General features: G+C 40.1%; 2 protein-coding genes across 3 annotated transcripts in view; one reads left to right on the forward strand and one right to left on the reverse strand.

The window, feature by feature from the left end:
• On the forward strand, positions 1 to 21,422 carry LOC147326091 (uncharacterized). Its single transcript, XM_086301034.1, has 50 exons — positions 1 to 193; positions 1,044 to 1,189; positions 1,287 to 1,399; positions 1,674 to 1,807; positions 2,251 to 2,474; positions 2,552 to 2,658; positions 2,731 to 2,849; positions 2,962 to 3,097; positions 3,281 to 3,363; positions 3,477 to 3,596; positions 3,705 to 3,806; positions 3,882 to 4,040; positions 4,141 to 4,223; positions 4,416 to 4,557; positions 4,651 to 4,695; positions 4,781 to 4,948; positions 5,847 to 5,966; positions 6,067 to 6,177; positions 6,261 to 6,293; positions 7,632 to 7,769; positions 7,902 to 8,048; positions 8,171 to 8,305; positions 8,434 to 8,591; positions 8,741 to 8,891; positions 8,987 to 9,041; positions 9,173 to 9,239; positions 9,494 to 9,627; positions 9,716 to 9,759; positions 9,891 to 10,064; positions 10,186 to 10,340; positions 10,461 to 10,574; positions 10,683 to 10,798; positions 11,173 to 11,327; positions 12,644 to 12,849; positions 12,939 to 13,116; positions 13,207 to 13,431; positions 13,581 to 13,750; positions 13,829 to 13,899; positions 14,948 to 15,048; positions 15,160 to 15,279; positions 15,410 to 15,547; positions 15,641 to 15,795; positions 15,922 to 16,021; positions 16,153 to 16,388; positions 16,830 to 17,013; positions 17,133 to 17,381; positions 17,490 to 17,669; positions 17,811 to 17,867; positions 18,478 to 18,620; positions 18,706 to 21,422. Exons 1-50 carry the CDS (start codon positions 151 to 153, stop codon positions 18,748 to 18,750), a joined length of 6,489 nt encoding a protein of 2,162 aa, XP_086157160.1. The 5' UTR covers positions 1 to 150; the 3' UTR covers positions 18,751 to 21,422.
• The window catches only part of aff1 (AF4/FMR2 family, member 1), a 19,400-nt gene continuing 13,002 nt past the window's right edge, over positions 18,698 to 25,095 (reverse strand). For both annotated transcript variants that reach the window (XM_086301035.1, XM_086301036.1), the window contains exons 14-19: positions 24,902 to 25,038; positions 24,097 to 24,168; positions 23,675 to 23,768; positions 23,515 to 23,552; positions 23,200 to 23,414; positions 18,698 to 22,123 (exon numbers count right to left, since the gene is read on the reverse strand). In XM_086301035.1, the coding sequence (XP_086157161.1) occupies positions 22,002 to 22,123; positions 23,200 to 23,414; positions 23,515 to 23,552; positions 23,675 to 23,768; positions 24,097 to 24,168; positions 24,902 to 25,038 (678 nt within the window). In that variant the 3' untranslated portion in view covers positions 18,698 to 22,001. The remainder of the gene's footprint in view (positions 22,124 to 23,199; positions 23,415 to 23,514; positions 23,553 to 23,674; positions 23,769 to 24,096; positions 24,169 to 24,901; positions 25,039 to 25,095) is intronic.

Below are 25,095 nucleotides of genomic sequence, written 5' to 3' on the forward strand. Positions count from 1 at the left end.
TGGAGCTAGAGCACATCACTCACATCACTCACTCACACATACACTGCCAGGCTCAGGGGACGTTAGAGAAACGACTTTGCAATAGTAGGATGTGCATAAGCACTCCTTAAGACACCAAAAATATTAATTAAAAAAGCAAACAGACAAAGAATGCTTCTGAAGCTGTTGAGCTTTGCTGCTGTTCTTACTGGAGGTAAGTCAGGCTCTTATAATTACATTTTTAAATTGTATGTTTGACAATCTTATTTTTATTTTTCCTCTTTTCACCCCCAAAAATGAGCCAATCACAGAAAGTAATGATTCAGTTTTTTATTTTGAAAAACAGAGATTTTTTAAAATAATCTTAAAAAGCAAAACATCAGAAATATGGACTGCTGTTTTCTGATGTAACCTGGCTGCAGGAATAATAATTACGTTTTGCAACATTGGTTTAAAAAAAAGCTTTTGGAAGAACATGATGCGCAGAAGATCATGTGACCCGAAGTCTCAGGAAGACACTTACGAATCTAAATGTAATAATTACTTCCATTAGCGCAGTATATTTAACTGCAGATATCACAGAAGCTTGATTTATTTTTTTAATTTTTAGTCTTTATTAATTGATGGTTAGGTTTAGGTTAGAATTCGGTGCTTTTTTATGATTGCTTGACTAATTAAGGATTCGTGGAAATCACGCGCAAAGTTGTTAAAGTGAAACATTTACCCAAAGATTTGTGCAAACTGACTGACATGGCTAGACTGTAGCTCTGTCATGCGACTTTTATGATTGATGAGCATTCAGCGTTCAGCTCATCAGCTGGGGAAGTTGTGTACTTATCAACCCAGCAAAGTAGTCACAGTCTCTATAATAAAAGCCGTTATAGAAATTCACCTGAAGTGGAGAAGTAATGTAAATATCTAAACATCAGACTATGCAGAGAGAGATCATAGTGAAGAGATCATTTTCTCCCATAAGTAGTATTACATCAAAACCGAAAAGGAGCATATTATATCTATGTGGCTGGAAATGTGCTGCCTCACATGCTAACTTTCAATATTTTCAGCTCATAGCCAGTGCCAGTCAGGCTGGAGGGAGTATGAGAACAAATGTTACTTCTTTTCAACTGATACAAAGTCATGGTTGGAGGCAAATCAATTTTGTCTGGAGCATAACAGCAACCTGATGAGCATTCAGGACATTCATGAGCGGGTGAGAAACAAAAAACGGGGGACATTACAGAGATTACATAAATAATGTTGTATCATTTCTCACTCTCTGGTTTTATATTTTCATGTCCTGTTTCTAGTTATGGGTGAGGACACAAATCAGCTCAGAGATCTACTGGTTCGGCCTGAATGACCGCACCGTGGAAGGTGTCTGGGAGTGGAGTGATGGGAGTCCTTTTATACAATATCTGTCGTATGTAATGCGTTTACTACTCTAGTGAAGCCCAACTTATTTATTTTATTTAGTAACCATGGTTCTTTTTCACACAACTTCCATTGCACGTGTGCTCATCTTTGTGGGTGAGCTTTTCCTTATCGGACTTGAGGGTCAACGCCATGGTTGGGCATATCAGAAAGCCGTGAAAGTCATTAGCATAATACCTGATCATTAAGAAATAAATGAAAGATATGTAAGGTATCTTTCTTAATTTTATCCATAATAATTATCCATTACGCTCCTATTTCAGACACTGGATGTCAGGCCAGCCTGATGACTGGAATGATAATGAGGATTGTGGTCAGGTGGTAGGCTATAACTTTGGAGAGTGGAATGATGAAAACTGCAATAACACGAGGAAATACATCTGCAAACACATCAACTGTAAGTGAAAAGAGTACAGTGGGGGAATTGGTTTGATCACCTCTTTAGCCACGCAGTTCAATCCAGTTTTATTTATACAAGGTTTGCACACATCGCATGCAGTGATCATTTGATATAATGGATTGTGGTGCAAAATTTACGTGATGTATTAACATTGTTGTTTATACACCAGGCCAACGATACAATATAAAAAATTGCTTCACATCTCCCTAGTCACCATGTATGTTGTAACCATAATAAAATCTGAGTGTTGAACATCCATTGGCTTGAAAAAACAGTAGTTACTAAATGTAACCCTGATTCTATGAGTATGAGCGCAACACCCCAAACATGTCATACCACTGGCTGTGTGATGTGGCCAGAGCTTGGTCTGTGCCTAAGGACACGTCGTAAATCATTCTTCGCTATAGCAGCTTAAACATATTTTCTTCCTTCCTCCTCAGCAAACCCTAGCCCACAGTGTGACTTAGCTAACGGGTGGATGACGTACGGCTCCAACTGCTACAAGTTTAAATCAGACACAAGAAAGAGCTGGACATCAGCTAGGCATGACTGCGTGGCGGATGGAGCAGACCTGGTGTCCATTACTTCAGCAGGAGAAAACCAGTTTGTCACGTCAAACATGGGTGAAACACATCTTGACCTCTGGATTGGGCTTTCTACATTGGTAAGAGAGGCATAGTGTAGGATTAGTAAACAGACTTACTTCTTTCTAAATGGATAATTTGACCTTTTTTTCTCCAGAAATGCAACAAGATTTCATGTCAAGTGGAAGTGGGGAACAGTCAGCTTGCCTGGTCTGATGCTACACAAGTGGGCTACACAAATTGGGCTGAAGGTCAACCCACAATGTAAGGTTTCATACTGTTGAAACAGACTCTCAAAGTCAATATTAATTGACTAAATCTTGCATTTTCCAACAGTGACACTCAGGTTGGCAGCTGTATTGCAATGATCAAGGATGAAACCAGTTCATTTGGAGACTGGAGGTCCCACGTCTGCAGACACGAGCGTCCTTACATGTGCAAACGTCCACTGAATAGTAAGACTGATTGTTTTGGAAACACAAGGTTTACCATTGTGAAAGCATTTTATTTGGTTTCTGTTTTTTTCTCTCACTATTTCCGACTCTTGTTTTCCCTTCTCACCTGCAGCCATCTGCCCTGCTGGCTGGCAGAGCTTTGGTGGCAGTTGTTACTGGATGGTCAGTAATATCAATCTCTTGACCACCTGGCACGAGGCTTTTACAAAGTGTTCTGATATAGGGGCTCACCTCCTGATTATAAACAGGTAAAGAAAAAGAAAATTTCCCAATCAAAGTGAGACTATTCTGACCAATGATAGTGTTACCAACTTCCTAAATAATAATAAGGTGCATAGTCTTGTGTTAAGAATTTAGCCTTCGTGAGTTCAGGTATTTGATTACACACAGTGATTCTCATTTGCCATGTTTGTTCCATTCTTCATGTGTAGTCAAGAGGAACAGTATTTCATTAATGGGAAGCTCCCAGACTTTCATCAAGTGGACATACCTGACATGTGGATTGGTTTATCAGGTCCTCTATGATTTCGTGCTCGTGAAAATGTGAAAAAGACATTGCCATTTTATACACGATTAATGAGAAAGCTGTCTAAAATCTAAAGTTATTTATGTATGTAACATTACCAGATAAGGACCAGGATGGCCACTTCAAATGGGTGGATAAAACCGAAATAACCTTCTCAAACTATGGTGCCGGTTGGCCCAGAAACACTGAGAACTTCTGGGACTGTGGACAGATCTTTACGGGTAAGGATCGGTGCTCTGTTGCTCTGTTCCTAAGCTAATCGTTTCGCGTGTCATTAGATTGAGGCTGCTATTACAAGACCGATTAACGTTCTCAACATTCTTATCCAGGAAATTATGACGGCAAATGGGAAACAACCAACTGCTTTAAGAGCCTGGGATACATCTGTGAGATGACCGGGGGACAGAACCCGAAACCAACTTCAGCTCCTGGTCAGTCAAACTTCACATTCTCTCTTTCCTTGCGGTCAGACCACACCTTTACTGATAACTGTTGATTTGCTTTAGATTCCCACTGTGACACTGGATACTTGTTGTATGGGGACTTCTGCTATTACTTTGAGACCAAGATGGTGAAAAACTGGCAAGATGCTGAAGCACACTGTACCAGAGAGCAGGGTCACTTGGCCAGCTTCCACACAGAGGAAGAGCTGAGTTTCCTGATTGGTGAGTTACTAAGAGTACAAATCAAACTATGACTAAAGTGAAGTATTTCATTAACACACTCTATCAATGCTGATGTGCTTTTGTCTTGACATTTTGATAGCTCACATGCCAGGGGCAGCCTGGGTGGGTTTGAATGACATTAATGTTGAAAACCAGTTCGTATACACCGATGGAACACCTGCAGTAAGTGGCAAAGCCAGAGCAACCTATATGGCACCAAAACTTGTATTTCTAACCTATTTTCTTATACTGTGTAAAAGTGTGAAAACATTCATCACAAACCTAAAAAACTTGAGACTATCCTCTATCCTTCATAATATTTTACGGTGTCAAAATATTACACATGAAAATACTCACGGTTTCTTCTGATCTCAGGATTTTCTCCCATGGGCGGCAGACCAGCCTGACAACTGGATGAATGAAGACTGTATGCACATCACAGGAACGACTCACAATGATCCTGGAAAACTCAATGATGACTTCTGCACAGCCACAAGGGATTATATCTGCAAAAAAGGTGTGATAAATGCATTCATTTTTGCCTCTTCCTGAATTAATTTTATATACTGAGTTTATATTTAGAGTTATTCCTTGTTTCGTATTTCTGTAGCCAAGGGACAAGGGCCTCCTCCCCAGCCTCCAACATCTGGACCAGGTCAGGCTTTAAGCTACACTGACAAATGATGATTAAATACATTTATCTCAATATGCAAATGTGTGAGCAGCTGTGTTTGTTACAGGCTGGAACGATAAATGCGGTTCTTGGACCGCTGATCCTTTCAATGACTACTGCTACCTGTTTAACTACCTGTCGATGAGGACATGGGCAGAGGCTCGAGCTGACTGCGTCAATCAGGGAGGAGATCTACTCAGTATCACTGAGCCCTTTGAACAGACCTTCATACAGGGTATGATCCTTACATCTTTATTTCACTGTTCAGATGAAAAAGATGGTCATTTGTTGTTAAACAGTGTTACAGAGGCCCTGCTTCATTAATATTTGGGTATTAGAATCATATCATACTATAATACATCATTAACATATCATAACTGCTTTAAAACGATTAAAAAACATTACATACATTACAATACATTACATAGGAAGATTACAGAACGCATGTTACAGATAAAAAACTGAATGAACTGTAACTGTATGAAATAAAAAGGGGCTGTGAATGATCCCATTCTTTCATATAAGTTGCTAAAATAGGTTGATACCTTGAGGGCTAAAGGATTCTATTGAATCGTGCTGTTGCTCCTAAATATGAAAATATGACATTTTTAATCATATTTCAGTGTAATAATATGCTAAATGTGATTTTTTTTTTATTTATTTTAGACGACATATTTTAACTGCTTTTCTCAATTTCTCAGTCAACTTCTCACTTTTCAGTTTGTAGGTGTTTCAGAGCTGATATGTGCAGATCTTTGCTTGAAATTTATGCTTGAAAAATTTTGCAGTTTGGAGATTGTGTCGCTTTCATGTATTGTAGAATTTTGGAGCGGTGTAACTAGTGATGTCTTTTTCAATGCTACCACTAGTGGGCACTGGAGACTTTTTCTCCCCTAAATACTGTAAATCATCTTCAAAGACTGACTAGGTATACAGGTACACTCCCACTTTTGGGTGTGGCCGGTGCAACAAAGCACACATAACTGCAACCAAGGAGTGAAAAGGGCCTAGAACTTTGCTCATTAGTCTGGTGTTTTATCTTTATCTTCACATTTGACTGTTTCTTATTTCTTTAGATCTATTAATAATCTCAACCTGCTATAATTTGCTGCTTTTTTAAAATATCCTCTCAGCTTTAATCCAGCAGAGTCCCACTGGGATCTCTATGTGGATGGGGGGTCATGACTCCATGACTGAAGGTGGTTGGGAATGGACAGACGGCTCTCCGTTCAGATTCATCCACTGGAATGCAGGTTAAAGGCCAAATCTGATGCTTTATAAATACTTACAGACTTAAAACTAAAGACTAAAAACAAAAACTAAAGTGAAAAATATGCTCGTCTTTTCTCACAGGGAACCCAGATGACTATTATGGCGAAGACTGTCTGAGTATGCTCATAAACAATGGCTACTGGAATGATGACAACTGTGAGTACAAGAGAGGATATATCTGCAAGCGGAGAGGTGAGAAATGATGCTCCAGATGATGCTTGGAAAATAAGAATTTGACAATTTTCAGATTTCTGATAGATGTTTACTTTTTCCAGGAAGAACACCTGAGCCACCTCCACCTCATGATGGTAACAGTGATACCTCAGTGTTAATTTGAAACAATAAAAAGATACAGTTGGTTAACAGAGCAAGAGATTGAGATCTAAACATACTAGTTTTCTTTAAAAAGCATAAATAATTTCAGTTTGCACATAATAACAGAATTATTACAGAAAAACCAAAAATGACCGCAGTGGAAAAACTAACCCCTTTACTGACTAATAGCACAAACCACTGCCGTGCAATGATGTGCTGTAAATTTTCAATGCTTAAAGTTTGTAAAATCAAGTAAAAACTGAGGTTTATCTTCCAATTTACACACAATATAAAAAACTGCTGTCTCAGTTGTCACCTGGAAAAAAAAAAGAAATCAGTTCAGACTTGAGAAAAAGAATTGTCACTGCTCACAAAGCAGGAGATGGATATAGTTATCACAGCATTTCTAAAGTTTCAAGAACTGGAGTGAGAACTAGTATAAAGAAAATCAAAGAGAGCCACACCTGGCAGATGTAGAAAGTGAAAGATTTCAAAGAATGAGAAATATGTCTACCCCAGAATAACTGCAAAGACACTAATGAATAACTCAGCCAAGTCAGGAATTATAATCTTGAAAAGGACAATCACTAGAACTCTACACAGGAAGGGACTGTGAGGTTACAGACCAAGAAAAACTCCTCTTCTGCAGAAAAGATAAGTTTAAGCTGGACTGAAGTATACTATAGACAACCTGGAGAAAGGTTATGCACACTGGACGCATACCCTTTGGTCAGATGACATGAAACTAGAGCTCTTTGCCCACAGAGACACTGATTGTATTTAGAGAAAGAAGGGAGAGGTTTACAACCTTAAGAACACTGACAATGACTCAAAACGTACATCACTCCTGGTGAAGAACAACCTCCAGAAGACCAAAGTGGACGTTACTGACTGCCCTTCACAAAGCCCTGACTTGGAACATCTTGGAAATTTGTGGGGTGAACTGAAGAGCCATGAAAGAAGACCATCGAATCTGCGGGAGGTTGAGAGAATGGACTGGAATCACTCAGGAGACGTGTGAGACCTGCTGAAAACTACAACAAATGACTGCAGGCTGTTATCCAATGAAAAAAAAAAAAGCAAAACTGACTATTGGCATAAGGGAGGCTAATAATTTTTTGGCTTTGGTGAAAATTTTTTTTTCTATGTGCAAAGTAAAAAAATTGTAAGTCTCCAAATTAATACTAGAATATTTGGAAAAGCTGTGTTAAAAATTCCTTGCTCTGTTTAAAGGTACTTGGGAAATTTTCATGTTTAGGCTAATTATTCTACCCTCATCTATAATATATATTATTTTTGCACTGGAATAACGCATCAACTTTTTATTGTAGGCTTTCTGACTGCACTGGTATGCCAGGGCTCCGGTGCTGTCCTTCATTGTCCACAGGAAAGTGTGATTAACATCCAGTCTGCTTTCTACGGACGACAGAATGCCGACATCTGTCCACACTTTGATGGCTCAGAAAGTGGTGCTGCACATTTGTTACAACATATATTGATGATGTGTATTTGATTCAGTGATTTTTTGAAAACTTTATCTGCAGGTATGTATCAATGTAAATCAAATTAATTAAGTAAATATTGATATTACTATATTCTAGGCAACTGCACAGTAGGCGGCATCCTTCCTAAGTACAGAAAAATGTGTGACAACCTTCCGTTCTGCTTTGTGTATGCCAATGTGGACCCAGACCCCTGCCCCACTGTTTCCAAATATCTTAAGCTCATCTACAGCTGTGAACAAAAAGGTAACTTCTCCATCGGTTTCTCTAAACATTTTATAATCAGTGCTAATGTTTACTGTAGTATTACATATTTATCTTGAGTTAGTGCAATTCCGGCTTCATGCTTTTGTGCTTTGAATGCTCAGTGTGCCTGCATGGCTTGGGTCTTGAACATGGCAACATCTCAGATGCCATGCTCTCTGCTTCCTCCTCCATTGGCTCCTTCACTCCAAACAAAGCTCGTCTGAATGGAAATTCCTGCTGGATGCCATCAGGAAATGGTATGCACCAACCCAGGGATCACACATGTGTAATAATATTTGAATTGTTAGTTAAAACTTGAGGTTGGGGTTCTGGGTTTTGGCACAACAAAGGTCCTATCTTCTACCCTGTCTCTGTCCTCTTACAGCTGCTTCAAGCTGGATTCAGGTAAACCTTGGTGAGACCAGAAAAGTGACGGGGATTGTGATTCAGGGTTGCCCACAGAATGACCACTGGGTGACCAAATTTAAGATTCAGCACAGTATGAATGGATTGACCTGGACTGACTACCCAGCTGATGGGGATGTGAGTAAGAATTTCACGAAACTGCATAGCGACTTTGTGGTCTACCACCTGCCAGACATCAAGACTGTTCAAAGCCACACTTGGGAGCTCTTGGACAGGTTTATCTGTTTAAATATCCATGATAACAATTTTCTATTTCTCTCATTCAGTTCCAGATTTTACCAGGAGCAACAGACAGAAACACTGCTGAGACTCAGCTGCTGGGGAAGCCTGTGTCAGCTCAGTTCATCCGCATCCTTCCAGTGGAGTTCAGCAGTCAGGCAGGCCTTCGGTTTGAGGTGTTAGGATGCACGCCAGACTGTAAGGAAACTGACTTAACTCCAGATTAAACCTTTTTTCAAATACAAATCTAAATTTATATGGTTTGTCATTATAAAATATCGGTTGTTCAACAGATGCAGTTACATGTGCCAGCAAGCCCAACTTCAACTTTGCTAATGATAAAATGACGTAAGTAAAAATATATTTTTCATCTTTTTTTTAACAAATATACTGTAATAAAGTTGAATTTGTAGCTCTTTGTGTCATTGTTCTTTGGATTATTAGTCACACATTTCTACACTAATTTTCATGTCTTTCAGTGTCCACTGTCCAGCAGACTGTGCCAAAGCTGGTTACACAGTGTATGGCACTACATTGTATCGAGGGGTACGTAAAAAATAAATAAATAAAAGAACACTTTTTAATTAGAGTATAGCATCACGTCACTTAAACTTCTGGGATATTGATATGGTCAGTTAAGTAACAGAGGTTGTTAATTAGTGTCGGTATCACCATTGATACCTAGACCCAACAGAGGTTGCACAACTAGTCCGACTCCTGCAGGCCGGCACATCAGTACGTACCATTGCCAGAATGTTTGTGTCTGTGCATGCATTACCTCTCTCTTCTTTCTTAAACAGGACTCAAACATCTGTGCAGCAGCTATCCATGCTGGAGTGGTGCTGAATGAGATTGGAGGAGACTGCACTTTGCTAAAAGCTGACGGACAGAACTTCTACCCTGGATCCACGAGGAATGGCATTACCTCACGGCAGTGAGTAGATGAGTTTCTTAGTTCTTGTTTTGTTTTTTAGTAGCGGGGCAGTCCCGAGAGGCTGATTCAATGCCTTTACTTTCAACAGATATGATGGAAACTATGCTGTGTCTTACTTTTTTGCAGATGGAGGTAAGTTGACATGCAGTTAGAACCTCTTAATTTCTTTCAGCTTCCACTTTTTGAAGAAGTAATGATGATTTTATGAGTTAATCTGTTCTGTGTTGTTATTCTGCCGTTTCTCTTTCCACTCTCTCCCACAGAGCTGAGATGCTCCGGACCTGACTGGTTTGAGTTTGGGGACTTCTGCTACAAACCTTTTGGAGACAAAAAGACGTGGCATGATGCTCAGAGCAGCTGCAGGGCTCTGGGTGCTGAACTTGTCTCCATCCTCTCCATGACAGAGCAGAGCTGGCTGGAAGGCTACCTGTACATGGGTATGGATTTACACTTATTTTCTCTGTGTTTAAACTAAAGTAGATGTTAAAGGTTTAGAAAAGCCTTTTACATTCTTAAGTCACACTTGATTTAAACTTGATATTTATTTGTCCTTCACAGCCACCAGTGACGTCTGGATTGGTCTAAATGACCTGTTTTATGCTGGCTTGTTCTCATGGTCTGATCAACACATAACAACATTCACCTACTGGGCTCCAGGGGAACCCAACAACCATGATGGGTTCAGTGAGGACTGTGTCGAGATGTTGCACCAGGTGAGAAACCTGAAAACCCTCACTGGTGAAAGCAAATAAAGTGATCTTTGTAGTCAGTTGTGGTCTTTTTGACATCAATCTTAATTGATTGATTGATTGATCATACTAATTTTCCTTCAGTCTGGCCGATGGAACGACGTGACCTGCACAGAACTCAATACATACATCTGCAAAATGCCCAAAGCACATTACCCACTGCCTTCTGTACAGCCCACTGTGTACGGATGTCCTCAGGTGCGACAAACATCGACTTGTCACATTTCTCTGCCTTTTCAAGTTTAACCTCACACTGCAGAAGTGACAATGCCAGATGTGTAATAAGGTGTTTAATGTGTGTGTCAGGGCTGGGAAGCATATCGCTACTCCTGCTACTGGATGGAGGAGACGACTAGGAGCTGGTCTGATGCTAAGGCCTTCTGTGAGGAGCAGGATGCCGTCTTGCTGCATATTGGAGACATGTGAGTCACATGTCTGTCTGAGGGTGATATAAGGATGCTTATTATTGCAAAACTACAGATTCTGGATTTTATGTATCTGGATGATACATAAAATCTTAGCCTATACTTATGGTGCTATAATCCAGTGTCACTCAACAACACTCTTATCTCTGAAAAACTCATGAAGAAGAATTTTCCTCCCCTGTGATTCACAGAATATTTCATAATTCCCCCCCCCCCTGGAATCCAAATAATTTCAAAATTTTAGATTTTTTTTTAAATTGCTCCACTTGTATAGGGGCAATTTTTCCAGCTGAGGTTGTGCACTCCAATAGTCTTTTTTGTACATTATTGTCTGTTTGTCATTATCATCTCTTTGTTCCGTTTTCCTGCAGCTATGAGCAGTCACATTTTACAGCGGCGCTGTCAGGAAAGACTGGTTTTTGGTGGATTGGCCTGCGTGCTCATGGGGGGGCAGGTGGAGGGGTGGACTACATTTGGGATGATGGTTCATCTCTCAGCTTTACTCACTGGGACAGGAACCAGCCAGGTACTGACCTAACACTGACCTACATAAAGCTGGCTAGCTGCTGCATTTCTGAAATATTTCACTTTTTTTGGTCCCATTGACTTTGAATGCAGAACCAGCTTTCTCTCACCTCTGCTTTGTATGTTGAAGGTTGTGGCTTTGAGAACAGCATGGGACATTTTTCACGATGATTTGTTTTGGTATATATTGTGTAATACACATCAACACATATTTCAGATTTTTTTCTCCTCATCTTAGACAGAAAACTGTAAACATTTTCCTGTTTACAAAATTATTTCAGAGGGACAACTTTACAACAACAAGGTAAATGTCGCTGAGGTGGGCTGGTTTAGCTCAGTTGGATGAGCAGGCGACCATATGCTGCACGGCTGATAGTTAGGCTGATAGATAGTACAGCCCAATCTGGTGGGGAAGTGTGGGAAGCCAGATCGGGCGCCCCCCTTCCGGCCCTCCTCTCTGCTCTCTCCAATCTTATCTTACTTACTTCTCTTACTCCTCTCTATCACCTTTTCTGTCCCTTTGAAGAAATAGAATAAACTGTAGAAAACTAAACAGGTAAAAGAAGAAGCGAAATAACAATTTTAACATAAACCAGTGACACACTCTGGGGCCTGATCAGCCCTGGCAGGGCCTCCTTGGATGAGGGTGTCCAGTGATAATGGCCAAAACGCCCGATGAATCCAAGGTCCACTACTGATGATGTGTCCCAAATTTTAATAATTTAGATCAGATCTCTAATCCCTAAACCTAACCAAGGAAAAATGGCAAATTAGCTTGGGTAAAAAGAACGAAACTTGAGGCACACAACAATATGTGCCGCTGGTAAAGTTTCTGGGCTGCTTTTCCTCATAGCAGCCATCCCCCAAGATTTTCTCCATCAAAAGCAATGCATTGTCAGGGATTGTAACATCTAGTCCTTTTACTGAATAAAGCCAAAAAAATATTTTAAAAAAATAAAATGTCTCTGAGGTGAAGGTGACTACACTTTGAAAAACAAACAAACAAACTTGTAGGACTGAAATTCTTCCAAACACTGAGCAATTCCATTAGGTACAGAGTAGCTGCTATCTGAGGTACAGTACAGTTTGCCTATTAAAAAAGCTAGCCATGGGTTTATAAGCCATCTCACTTCAGCTTTGTTAGCCAACCTCTTTTACCTCCAACTTTTTTGCTGCACCAGAGGCAAACTACAAAACGAGTCCGCCAGTAACAACAATCCCACCCCAATTTCTCCAGAATTGTGTAGTTTAGTTTTTTCTTATTGTTATTATTATTAATAATAAACACAAGAAACCAAAATCTCTTTCTGTTTTTAGATAACGGTGGTGGTACTTGTGTGGCTATGACAACGGGTCAGGTTGGTGGTTTCTGGGATGACAAGCAGTGCTTGGACAAATATGCCTTCGTATGTGAAAAATACAGACCTGACATCAGCCCGCCCACCAAGGCCCCGACTGTTCCTCCTGCACAGGGCTGTGCTGCTGGCTGGACAGCCAAACCCCATTTCAGGCACTGTTATAAGGTAATAACAGCTCAAAGTTAAACATCTAAAAGTGTGATTATCTGCAAGAGAAGGTCAGTTATTCATTTTCCAGGGGCGATTTATTGCAGCTCTTCCACAACGTGGACTGGTCCTTGAAGAAGAGCTGGGAAGCAGCGCTTGAGGACTGTATCGCCAGAGGTGGTAATCTGGCCAGCATCCACACTCAGGAGGAAGAAGAGTTTCTTGCTCTGTACAGCAAAGGCACTACCAAGTGGATTGGTCTCAGGAGCAACCCAATAGAAGGAGGTGAGCAAAATATATGTATTGCAGACTGGACCCGGTTAAATGGAAGCCAAATAAAGAATAAACCTAAAAACAACTCCTCCCTTATTGCAGGATATTCTTGGAGCGATGGCACGCCTCTGTCCCACACCAACTGGGGTGACGGGGAGCCAAACAATCACGAGGGTCGGGAGGACTGTGTAGAGATGGTGAGCAACGCGAATGGCACCTACTCGTTGTGGAATGACCTCAACTGTGACGCTCATCAGGATTGGATATGCAAGATTACTAAAGGAAAGGATCCCATCCTTCCCCCTAGGCCCCCATCACCTGAACCAGGTAACTAAGGCACCTGTCGTTTCTCTACAGAGGGATCAAGTCATGAATTTGCTTCCCTTAAGGATAGAGCAATTTTTATATGAATTCAGACCCTCACAAACCCTCACAATGTCTGAGTGTTTGTTTTTTCCTAACGTTTCAAACTTCAGCTCCCGATTGTGGCTCGAACCCCGGCTGGAGGAAGAACAAAAACATCTGCTATTACTACAATGACACTGACATAGTGGACTTCCACACAGCTTTCACACGGTGCTATGCAGAGAAAGCCAGACTTGTGTCCATCCTAAACAGAGAAGAACAAGCATATGTTAACAGCATGGTATGCTTTTTCATCTTTAACTTCATTAGAGATTATTTACTGTGGAAAAATGAGTGATAAGTCTTGCTGCTGTTTCAGGTGGGGACAGGAAAGGTTACTGCAGCCTGGATTGGCATGAGGATGTTTGGCACAGTAGATGGACAATACGTGTAAGTATGTTTCTAAGCAATTGCACCAAAGCAAAGAAATGTTAAACAAATCTTTTTTGTGTCATTTTCTTTTTTCATAGTTCTGATCAGCAGAGTTTCCATTTCACAATATTTAGGGATATTTCATGTCCTTAAAACTGATATTTAATGTAACAGATCAGGACTTCATGCTGAGGGTCCAGGGGAGGGGGAGAGAAAATGTCAGAACAAAATTTGCATAAGCCAGGGCTGTATTACAAATAGCAAAGTTTTACCGTCTTTGGTTTGCTATGTTTTAGTTTTTTTGGTCACATTTATACACAAAAATCAGCCCACAATGAGAATTGCCACAGAAAACATCTTTGTGTCTTTATTCAGCGCTGGGCACTCACAGAGCCCTACAAATTCACAAATTGATTTTCATATATTTTACTTTTTCTCCTTTTATGTACTATAAAATTGGAAAAACTATAAATTGCCCACAGCTGACTATAAGTCAGATTATATCATCTGACTTCAATAAATATTTGCAACCTCACACAGTATGCAGAAAAAAAATGAGAATGATGCACATATTTACACGTGTGGGACAGCAGGAGTAACTTCATCAACATCAATTGACGTTGATTAGATGAACTTAGATGAACACCACGTGAAACGCCTGATTTATTTAGAGAACAGCTGCCCTAACCTCAAAGATCCCACAGTTTGAATCAAATTATGAAGGAAAGGTTTGCCCTCATACCGGAACATGTTGATTCATCTTTATCTCACTTATCTACAATGCCATACTGATTACAAAGAGAAAAACTTGCATTCAATCTGTGCTGTGTTATTTTTGTTAGTACCCTTATGTTTGACCTAATTTGCTTTGCTGTCGGTATATCGCACTGATGATTATGAGTTCATATATGTGACCATTGTTATCATTGCTCTGGTTAGTAAATTTAGACCAAATTCACTAATTTACTACTGGTTAAAAACATTCAACATACTTTAACAGATTTGAAGATGAGGAAAATCTTTTCTTTTAATGTAAAACTGTAAAATTTCTGTTTTATGTGCTCAGGTGGGTCGACCACTCCCCTATGACATACACTCACTGGGCTCCTGGTGAGCCCAACAATGCTAACGGGGAGGAGCAGTGCGTGCAGATGAACAGACATCAAGGTACTGCACCTTCTGTCAACTGACAATTTAGATCAAATACGCTATTTTTTAACTAATGTGTCTTTATGACTTAACTATAATGATGCGTGCAATATACTCTGACTTGCTAAGGTGGATGGAACGATGCCAACTGTGGTCGGGCTTCAGCAGGTTACGTATGTAAGAAGTTCCCCGGAGATATTCACACTCCGCCTCCACCAACACAGCCCTGGGAGGGCAACTGTCCTGCAGGTAACATACACAGTTTAAATACAAATTTGGTTAAATCACACAGGCTGACTAATGCTGCTGGTTCTTTCACATCAGCTGGAGTATTTTTTCTCTGTTTATTACTCATTACGATTTTCCTCCTCCCCTGTAGGTTGGCTGCGTTTCAACAATAAGTGCTTCATGTTCAAAGGAAAAAAGAATGATATTAAAGGAAACTGGTCATATGCTCGAAGTTGGTGCAGGGAGCAAGGAGGAGACTTGGCAGTCATTGATGACCAGTATGAGAATGGTAAGCTCAGCATATAACCATTAAACAAAACATTATTAGAACAGAGGTTTCCTCCACAGAGACGGCTCTTTACATTTCCGTTCTCTCCTACAGACTTTGTTGCTAGTTACCTGAGGGACCTGGAGCTCCCCACATGGATCGGTCTGTCAGATCTCTTGGTGGAGAATCAGTACGCCTGGAGTGATGGGGTCAGTCCAGTTCTGTACACCAACTGGAATGACAAAGAGCCCAACAATGCGAACGGAGTGGTGAGGACACTTTGCTTCAGATTATCACTAATCGAGTGAAGCAGATGGGAAAGTACTGTAAAGTTGTGGGCTCATAAACAGGGAAAGGACACATTTAGCCTTGACTATTCTTGGTTTGCTCAACAGGAAAACTGTGTGACGATTACTCATAGCCCCCTATTAACTGGCAAATGGAACGATGACAACTGCGACAACAATCACAGCTTCGTCTGCTCCAGAAAGAAATGTTAGTAAACACTCCAGAGATAATTCTTCCTGCTCAGATGCAATTGCATTTCACAGACTACAAAAAACATTTTAAATGCATGCTAGCTTAAACCTTCTTATTAAGTATTTGTCAATCTCCCTAAATATTAGCAAGCAGTATCCAGCCGCCTCCACCCACAAAGAGCCCCTGCCCAGCAGGCTACATCTCATGGTACCTGAACTGTTACAAACTGGTGGAGGAGCCAGCGACCTGGGATGCAGCTCAGGCAGCCTGCAAGGATCAGGGAGGCAATCTGGCCAGCATCGACATGAGCTACGACCAGGCCTTTGTGGCTGGAGCGGTCCTGCAGGGAAAAGCTGATGCCTGGATTGGACTGAAGCGCAAGGTGCTGTTTAGAGAGAAACAGAAAAGTTTAGTTCCAAGTAGAATTCAGAAGAATTCGCATTAAATATGCTACAAATAGAAGAAAAATACTCCAGGAAAGGCACTAATTATAGAAGGTGAAAACACCTTATTGCAAGTAAAGATCCTACATTAATAAAAAGTATTGAGAAAATTTTACTAGGAAGATTTACTTTTAAAAAAGTAGACGCATTTCAATTAAACTAGGAATCAAAGGCAGACATCTCTAATATAAAAACTACCAGAGCTACTAAAAAAAACAACAACTGAGTAATCAGTTGTGGATTTAAACCTTCTGTCTTCTCTCACTGGTATTTGTTTTTTTCTGCACTCTTGGAGTCACTTCCTTGATGCTTGTCTAACGGCACTGTGTGATCCATGACAATCTAAACATTTAATCATATGTTGTTGCCTTGTGATGCAGGATGATGGCTCCTACATGTGGACAGATGGTTGGCCAGTTTTTTTCACTCAGTGGGGACCAGGAGAGCCCACTAACATTAAGGATGAGGGCTGTGTGAGTATGCATGCTTCGAGGATGTTCCACGGGACCTGGAATGACACCAAGTGTGACCTAGAGAAACCATACATCTGCAAGAAAACCTCAGGTACAAACTCAATCAGAATTGAACTTTTTTTCTTTCTTTTTAATTGCTTTTAGTCAGTTTCTGACTAATTATATATGCTTTCATTTATATAACCTTTAATAATAACACTTGTGTCTCAGAGAAACCTCCAACCACTCCCGCCCCTGGTGATGGGATGTGTCAGCGCTTTGCGATACCCTATGGCAAGTACTGTTACTATGTGTACAGTGGTGATGTCGGCTTCTCTTGGCCGGACTCTGAACACTACTGCCAGGCAGGCAGGATGGAGCTGGTCTCCATTCACAGCAGAGCAGAGGTAGAATTCCTCAAGAGCTTCAACTACAGCAAAAATATGAACCTCTGGATTGGCCTTACCAGGGATAACAACTGTGAGTTTACAAATGGAAAGAAAAAGAGAGAGACTCGTTGCTTTCACAGGGCTATTGTACCAGGGCTTAATTCAGTAAAATGAATCAACTTTTCTTTTAAACCTGCAGTTGGCTGGGCCTGGACAGATGAGACCTCTGTAAGCTTCCTCAACTGGGCTCCCAATGAGCCCAATTCAGCGTTTCACCCAGGGGACATGGCCGAGAACTGTGTGGAGATGTACAAAGACGGACGCTGGAATGACAACAACTGCATGGAGAAGAAAAGTTTTGCTTGCCGCCACCCTCAGTGTAAGCATTTTTCCCATTTCCCTTTTTAGATATTTTAATGCAGCACAGATGTAAGGCAATTTCTGCAGCTTTAATAACGCTTATTGAATTTGGTAATGATAAGCAGTGGAATAACAGGCTCTTTGTAAATCTGTCTTTCAGTTTATCAAACAGATGAGAACAAAAATCCAATTTATCCCACTGAAGCTCCAGCTAACAGTAAGTGACAAATATGGTTGCTTTACAATATAACTTGGTTTTCATGTCAGCAAATAATAATTAAGCCATGCATTTAATAATAAACAAAACAAAACAAAAAAACCCCCAACAATAACAGATCTAAATCAGCTAGTCCTTGTAGAGCAAAATCGCCCATTTGGATTTCTGAGACTTTGGGGACATTTGTGGTCCCCAGATGACAAAAAAAAAAAACTACTTTGGAAATTCCCCAACTTTTCACCTGTTGCAGCCTTACAGGTTTAAGTGTGGATTTCAGTTACTAAGTTGGTCATTGTTCATGGCAACCGTTAATAATGTCCCCTGCCACAATCATTAACAAGTGTACTGATCCACTTATTTTATTTAGTACCACACACAGACTAAAGTTTTATTTCCTCTAAAATTTCCCCATCTGCCTTAACCTTATGTTGTCTTTGTTGCCAATTTAACATCCAGACACAACTATTACACAAGTATTGAACATGTTAGAATACTAATAATAGGGTTTAGTGTAAAGCGTCACTGAAATACAATCGCATAGGTATAAGCAAAGTAAGACATTGGAGTGATTCTAGCAGGTTAATATCTCACCTGAGCTGGTTTGTCTCAGACGTAGGGCTGATAGCCGGCATCGTCGTTGCAGTCATTGTGGTCGTCGCCATAATAGTTGGACTGTTCTACGTCTTCAGTGTGCGTGGATATAAACTGAGCACCTTGAGCTTGCCAGCAAAAAGCACCAGTAGAATTGATGTGGTAAGTTTTTAATTAGCCTGTCATGGTTGGATAAACAAATGTATTGATGTCAGTGCTAAAAACTCATGTCATTCTTGTGTTGCAGCCTGCCTTTACCAACCCCAACTTCGTAGGAGAATCGGACACATAAATCGTCGAGCTTTTCACATTAACACTGATATTTTTTGCAAATCAATAACATAGTTTGTTATTTTTATACAATGCAGACTATCCCTGCTCTCAAAGGGCAAGACAGAACATGCAAACTCCACACAGAAAAGCCTCAGTTGGCTGGTGGATTTGAACCCAGAAACATCAGTGCTGCCAGTCAACATGTTGTGATACGCTAATACCATTAAAATATAGTGAGATAACATTTCCCCATTTTTCCACATGCAGCAGTAATGATGTTGATATATAGCCAGTTGCTGTTTTGCAGATTTTATAGCAAAGTGCCAAATTATTCTCTCTTTTTTTTTTTTTTTTTTTAAATAAAACAAACAACCGTGTTTTTATTTCCAGTGTTTATTCATGTCTGTACACTGCAACACAAAAATTTTATTTTATTTTTAAACATATTTTACAAAATGAAAAACAAACATCCTTCAAAAACCCTTTTTAGACATGTTTCCAGTAAATAATCATTTGGACAAATCTGTTGCGGAGCAACTCATAAATGAAGCACCAACAACCAAAGATAATGAGAATAAAGCCACAGATGAGAAAGTACAAGAACCCAGGAATTCAGAAAACCGATAAAGTTGCACAATTTATAAATCCTGAATGACAAATTTTGCAGTTTCCATTCATGGAGGCATCCAAGGTAAGAAACTGCTGAGGATCTGTACATAAAATGTAATCCCACATTCCATGGCACCAGTGGTCCTTACGTACAAAGAATAATAATTTTATTTATGAGAAAATAAAATTCAGAATACTTTGATCGTTTTTCAGCCCTTATTTAAATCTTGTAACTACACCGAAACGACCAATTTAAAAAGTGAAACTTCCAAAACCCAGTGGCACATATGGCACTAGTCTAAACCAAAGTTTCTTTTTCTGCTTCAATAATTACTCACTGATCATTTCTGTATCCCCCTCCCTGTGTAGGAAACCCCCCCCAAATAAAACTTGTGTAACCAATGTTACCAACCCAAACTGTATTGCTGAGAGCCAAACTTGGAGTAAACAATAACGACTAACACAGTCACGTTGGTCTTGGAAACAGCCCTTCTGCACAATAATGCTCTGAAATTAAGTACAAAATACTCAAAACTCTCATTAGTAAGCCATAGTTTCCCACTGATTAAGTTAAAGTTTGCCAACCAAAGTGTGGGAACACAGATCAAGCTTACTGGTGCAAAAACTGAAGGAAACATTAAATAGCATCACCTTTGTTAATGACTACAACAATCTAGTTTAAAGGCAACACAGACTGACAAACAGGCTCAAAGTGAACCACTACATCCACCATCACAGCCAAAGAAAGACCTTTTTCTTTTGTTTACACAAGGACTTGAAGACACGCCTTTGGTTAAAGGCCAGGTTCACATTTTGCATGCATGGAAATGATCACTGGATATTGAAATGTTTCTTTCTGTTCATGAAGCAATAAAAATGAAAGTGTTAGGGGACAAAATCCACAGTCCTCATTTTGCATAAAAATGCTTTTGCAAGCCAAACTCAATCTGATCTTTTTATTCAAAATTCCCTTTTTCTGTTCAGCTGCATCTCTGGAAGCAGATCCAGTGACCTGTGTTTACATTTGATCTGCATCAAGAGCATATAAGGAAAAATACAAGTTAAAAGCAGTGACGTGTCCACTGAATCTGACCGTATTGGCTTGTAATGACCGATTTCAGCCAGGTCACCTGACTCTACCTTCCTGTTCTTTTAAGCAAGCTCAACAAAAGCTTTAGGCATTAGCAGTGGTATAACAGTAGCACTGTGCTTCCTTTGTCCTGAGGATGTACCATGTTTGGCCAGCTGCACCTCATAACTGCACAAATTGAGATGAGATCAGGTTGCAAGATATTTTCATACCTGGTTGTCTGTGCCAACCATGTGCAACTACAGTACGTCTGTAGAGTCACAAGCAAGAATTTGGTTACACAAGAAGAGCACTGTGAATTGTGTACCTTTTCACAGCCAGCATGGACAGCAGGAATGATCACAGGGACCAGAAACTCAATGTGTGCGTTGCTTTTATTTGACACTTGAACGCTATAGTTTCCACGAGGAGGCCAAAAGTGCAATCTTCTTTGACTTGATGACAGGAATAAAATGAAGTCTGCTTTGGTCTAACAAATTAGGCACTACAATTAAACGGTCCTGCAGCCAGATCACCTCATACCACAACTTCACCATTATTCCAAAAACCATTAAACACGATTCACCAGTGAGTCAGGTACTTCCCAATCATCATTCACACAAAAACAGCATTCCTCACAGGAGCAGAAAGGTAAGACACAAAATGAAATGTTTATAGCTTGAAATCAACAAGACTACACTTGCACCTGATACACAATGGCTTCTGAAAATGCCTGTGCAGATACAGCCCCTCTGAAATAAAGGTTTTTCCAACTCTGCCTCTCAGCTTTGTTCATATGTTAGTTGTACCCCAACATACCTTCATTCATCTGATTGTGATTAATGCATGTGCTCATCATTTAGCCTTCTTATTGCACCTGCACTGTGTTGTCAATCTGACAAAGCCAATTTGAAACAACAGAAAACAGATTCCAATATAGAGGATTTAAAATGAATAAATTAAATGCCAATTTAATGTAACCATCTGGCACTTCTGCAACATACTTCATGGTCTTTAGCAGAAAAAAAAAATCAAAATACAAAAGCCTAAGTTTAACTTTCAGAATGAAACAGATATGAAATAAAATCAACCAGGAAAAGTTGAGACTAAATATCATTTAAGTGCTGCGTTTCCTGACATCAATAACAAAAGTTGGCATAATCAGCATAAAAAAGTAACACCTTTGTGAGTACTTCCACCACAACTGTGTTTATCAGCCAAGTAGGACCAAAGTCCATTTTCAAAAATATCCGATGTGCTTCCATTCAAATGCCACTAAGCCCCGATTTGTAAGTATTTTCTGACATCATCTGAAGGTGTGGTTTTCAGCATACGTCCATGTTTTTTAAAGTGTCAGGAAAACAAGGCGACAGGAAGAACAAGAGCATCAGTGTGTGTCGTCTTCTTGATGGGGAATCCAAAATCTAGCCTTTAGAGCATGCATCCGCATCGATACTGTTGACGAGATTAGTCAATGTCCATGCCAAAAATGGCACAAGCCTGAGGGTAAGCTGAGGTTGTGATCAGGGTAAACATACCAACGTGATTTTAAGGCAGTGAGAGGCAGCTTGAAGGTTCACAGGCCTTCGGTGTCATACCTTTTGGCTGTCCAGCCTCAGCCAGTAAACACCTTGTCTTGTGTAGCGGACCATGGAGGTCATATCTGAAGACAGGTTTAAGGGCCCCATAACAGTGTCCAGCTCTGCCAACATACCTGAAACACATGGAAACAAAAGCACGGTAAAGCTCCACAAACAAAAACAAGTCCATCCATCCATTCGCTTCCGCTCATCCTTTTCAGGGTCGCGGGGGGGCGCTGGAGCCTATCCCAGCTGTCATAGGGCAAGAGGCGGGGTACACCCTGGACAGGTCACCAGTCTGTCGCAGGGCCAGCACACAGGGACAGACAACCAGTCGCACCAACATTCACACCTAGTGGCAATTTGGATTATCCAATTAACCTATCCCCACAAGCTGCATGTCTTTGGACGGTGGGAGGAAGCCGGAGTACCCGGAGGGAACCCACGCAAACACGGGGAGAACATGCAAACTCCACACAGAAAGACCCCGGCCTGATGGTGGAATTGAACTCAGGACCTTCTTGCTGTGCGGCAACAGTGCTAACCACCGTGCTGCCAAAAACAAATCAGTCAAACAATTTTAATTTGTTAATTCGTTTTTTTGTTTGTTTGTTTGTTTTTTTAAGATAAATGTGATGTAGCACGGTACAAGTTAGTCAGTGATGCATACTGAGAATGTCAGCTGCCCACAGGAACAGCAAAGCAACAGGGCAAGCAAAACAACTGGATCTTTCAATATTTCCTTAGTTTGTCATCTTTACTTTGCAGTTTCTCTCAATATTACCTTAGTTTCGCACACAATTTCCTATGCATAAACTGCAAATAAAAAATACAATTTTTTGTTATGTCCTAAATCCTTGTCAAGCAGATGCCAGCTATGAGGGGAAAACCCTTCTCACTGCAGCTGCACACAACTAAATTTTACTGGCTGACCAACTTTGCATCCTTTGCCTTTGGTGATGGCGCATTATGATTGATAAAATGTTTCTTGTAAACCTAGTGGAGTTTATAAAATCAACAGATTAATTGCTTATGAACATCCGACAAGTGACTATTTGCATCATTATTAAAGCACAATAATTAAAGTGTCCTATGTGGTTAGAAAAGCACAACCAATGTCTTTAAGTCCCTCCACACTACAAACATTCACTAAGCTTTCCAGGTCGTTTTAACCTTCTTTAACCTTTGGTCTCTTTTCCTTTGTTCTTACCGCTGCCTTTACGTGCCAACTCTTCTGCCTGCTCCCAGATGTCATGAGCACTCAAAAACAATGATGTGATGTTGACATAGGTGAAAGTCATTTGTTCAATGGCTTGAGGAACTGCCACAGTACTGCCCACAACCAACCCACTGGCACTGTGGTTAGAGCTAGGACCTGAGGTGGTGGCTGGAGATGGCAGGCAGGTGGACAGGTTGTCTCCCACTCTAAAGGAGAATTGTTAAAAAAAAAAAAAAAATACAGAATGTCTTTACACAGTTGAGAGCAATGTACTCGTTACTGTAATATAGAAAGAAAATGACTTACCTAGATGTTTGAGGATTGTGTGTTGCCTGAGCAGAGCTCTGTAAGAGAAATTTAATCAGCAAAACAAATATTGACCAGCTCCTGTGCTCATACATCAATGCCATTTTCTACAAGTAATAAGGCAATCTGCCATTACAAGCCATCTCCTTTAAATACTTACACTGAAGTGTTCAGTGAGGGTCTTTGAATACTTTAGTGCAGCTTTGTGTTTGTGTCGAAACATGGCCATTTGCAGGAGAGACTGGCACTTCAAACTACAGGACACACATGACTGTTACTTATAGGTCACATGACTACAAACAAACAGAATAATAGTGAATATTATCATCCATCTATTCTACAACTCCTAATTTCTTATTTCTATTTGCTTACGCTTTCTTTGACAACATATTTAGACATGTGAGGAATTGTTTAATAAGAACTTTATGCTGCTACATATCAGTCAGTTTCCAGTGATACAGCCTAACTTCCTGAACTAACGTTACATGAGGAGGCATCAAGACAAACCTTCACAGGTTAATAGGGTCTCAGACATTGTAATAAATGGAGAAAACAGCACATTAATCATGATTCAAACCTTACCATAAAACTAGAAAGTCTTTCTCTGGGGGTGGAGCAGAAAGGTCCACTGAGTTTTTAAGTTTCAGCACAAACCTGTGAAATTAGAAAATCAGATCAAGTCATGGATCAAACTCAGAACCAAAATACAAATACCATAGATACACTGTGACAAATGTTTGTCTTCTTCTAGAGAAATATAAATTACTTGCTTGAGTGTCTTGAAAGTTAAAAGGCACATTTTCCCTGCTCTGTACTTGGCAACATGATTTACAGGCATGCGTCTGCTTCCACTATTAATTCACTCATGAATCTATCCTGGTGTCAGGCTTATTACAGGCAATTTTTACTGTGCTAACTAAAACAGCGTTATAAGATGCTTTTGTTTTTCTATAAGGCTCTCATTGGAACATTACAATTTTATATCACACTATGATAGACCGCTTCTGCATCACATTAAAAATTATTTACTTTGAAAGTATTTAGAGTCCAACTTACTTGTGATCATACATTACTGGCTGATATCAGTCATTTATCTATGTTTTATGTAGCTGATTATAACAGTGGATAAATCTAATTTTTAAAAAGAGTTACATTGTTACATAGTTTGCCCACAACAGGACCGTGTGTTGCAGCTTTGTTCAAACCCTATATCAGATAAAATTCCTATATCAGACAGGCTCCATTTAAAATGTTAACATTTCAGAATAAACTTATCAGAACTGTTAAATGTATCCAAAACCTGGAGCACTTTTACTCTGTAGCTTTGCCATTACAACAACAAAAGTTATAATAGTGCAAACAAGCTCTGATACATGCAGTTTCGTACTTGAGGAGTTCCACAGTCTCTGCAAACATTGTGTAGGAAGACAACAACGTCTGTGGATCTTTTTCCATGGCAATGCCACTCTCAACAAAGAACATGGCAGCATCAAGGTAGTTGAAAGCTTTACTGAGCTTATCCGACTACGGAGAGAGAAACATGTACATATTGGTCATTAGTTAGTTGTATGACTCTGAACT

This window comes from Aulonocara sp. 'chitande type north' Nkhata Bay, linkage group LG7 (genome assembly GCF_057382095.1).
Source record: "Aulonocara sp. 'chitande type north' Nkhata Bay isolate Kocher_YH1m ecotype deep benthic linkage group LG7, A_spYH_male_GT1.1, whole genome shotgun sequence".
Lineage (NCBI taxonomy): Eukaryota > Metazoa > Chordata > Actinopteri > Cichliformes > Cichlidae > Aulonocara > Aulonocara sp. 'chitande type north' Nkhata Bay.

Bases quoted from the DNA above. Each gene is read 5' to 3' on its own strand.
- LOC147326091 (XM_086301034.1), top strand. From the start codon at position 151: ATGCTTCTGAAGCTGTTGAGCTTTGCTGCTGTTCTTACTGGAG. The intron at 3,597-3,704 runs GTAAGGATCGGT...ATTCTTATCCAG, and splicing joins CTGTGGACAGATCTTTACGG to GAAATTATGACGGCAAATGG. The intron at 9,628-9,715 runs GTGAGTAGATGA...TACTTTCAACAG, and splicing joins AATGGCATTACCTCACGGCA to ATATGATGGAAACTATGCTG.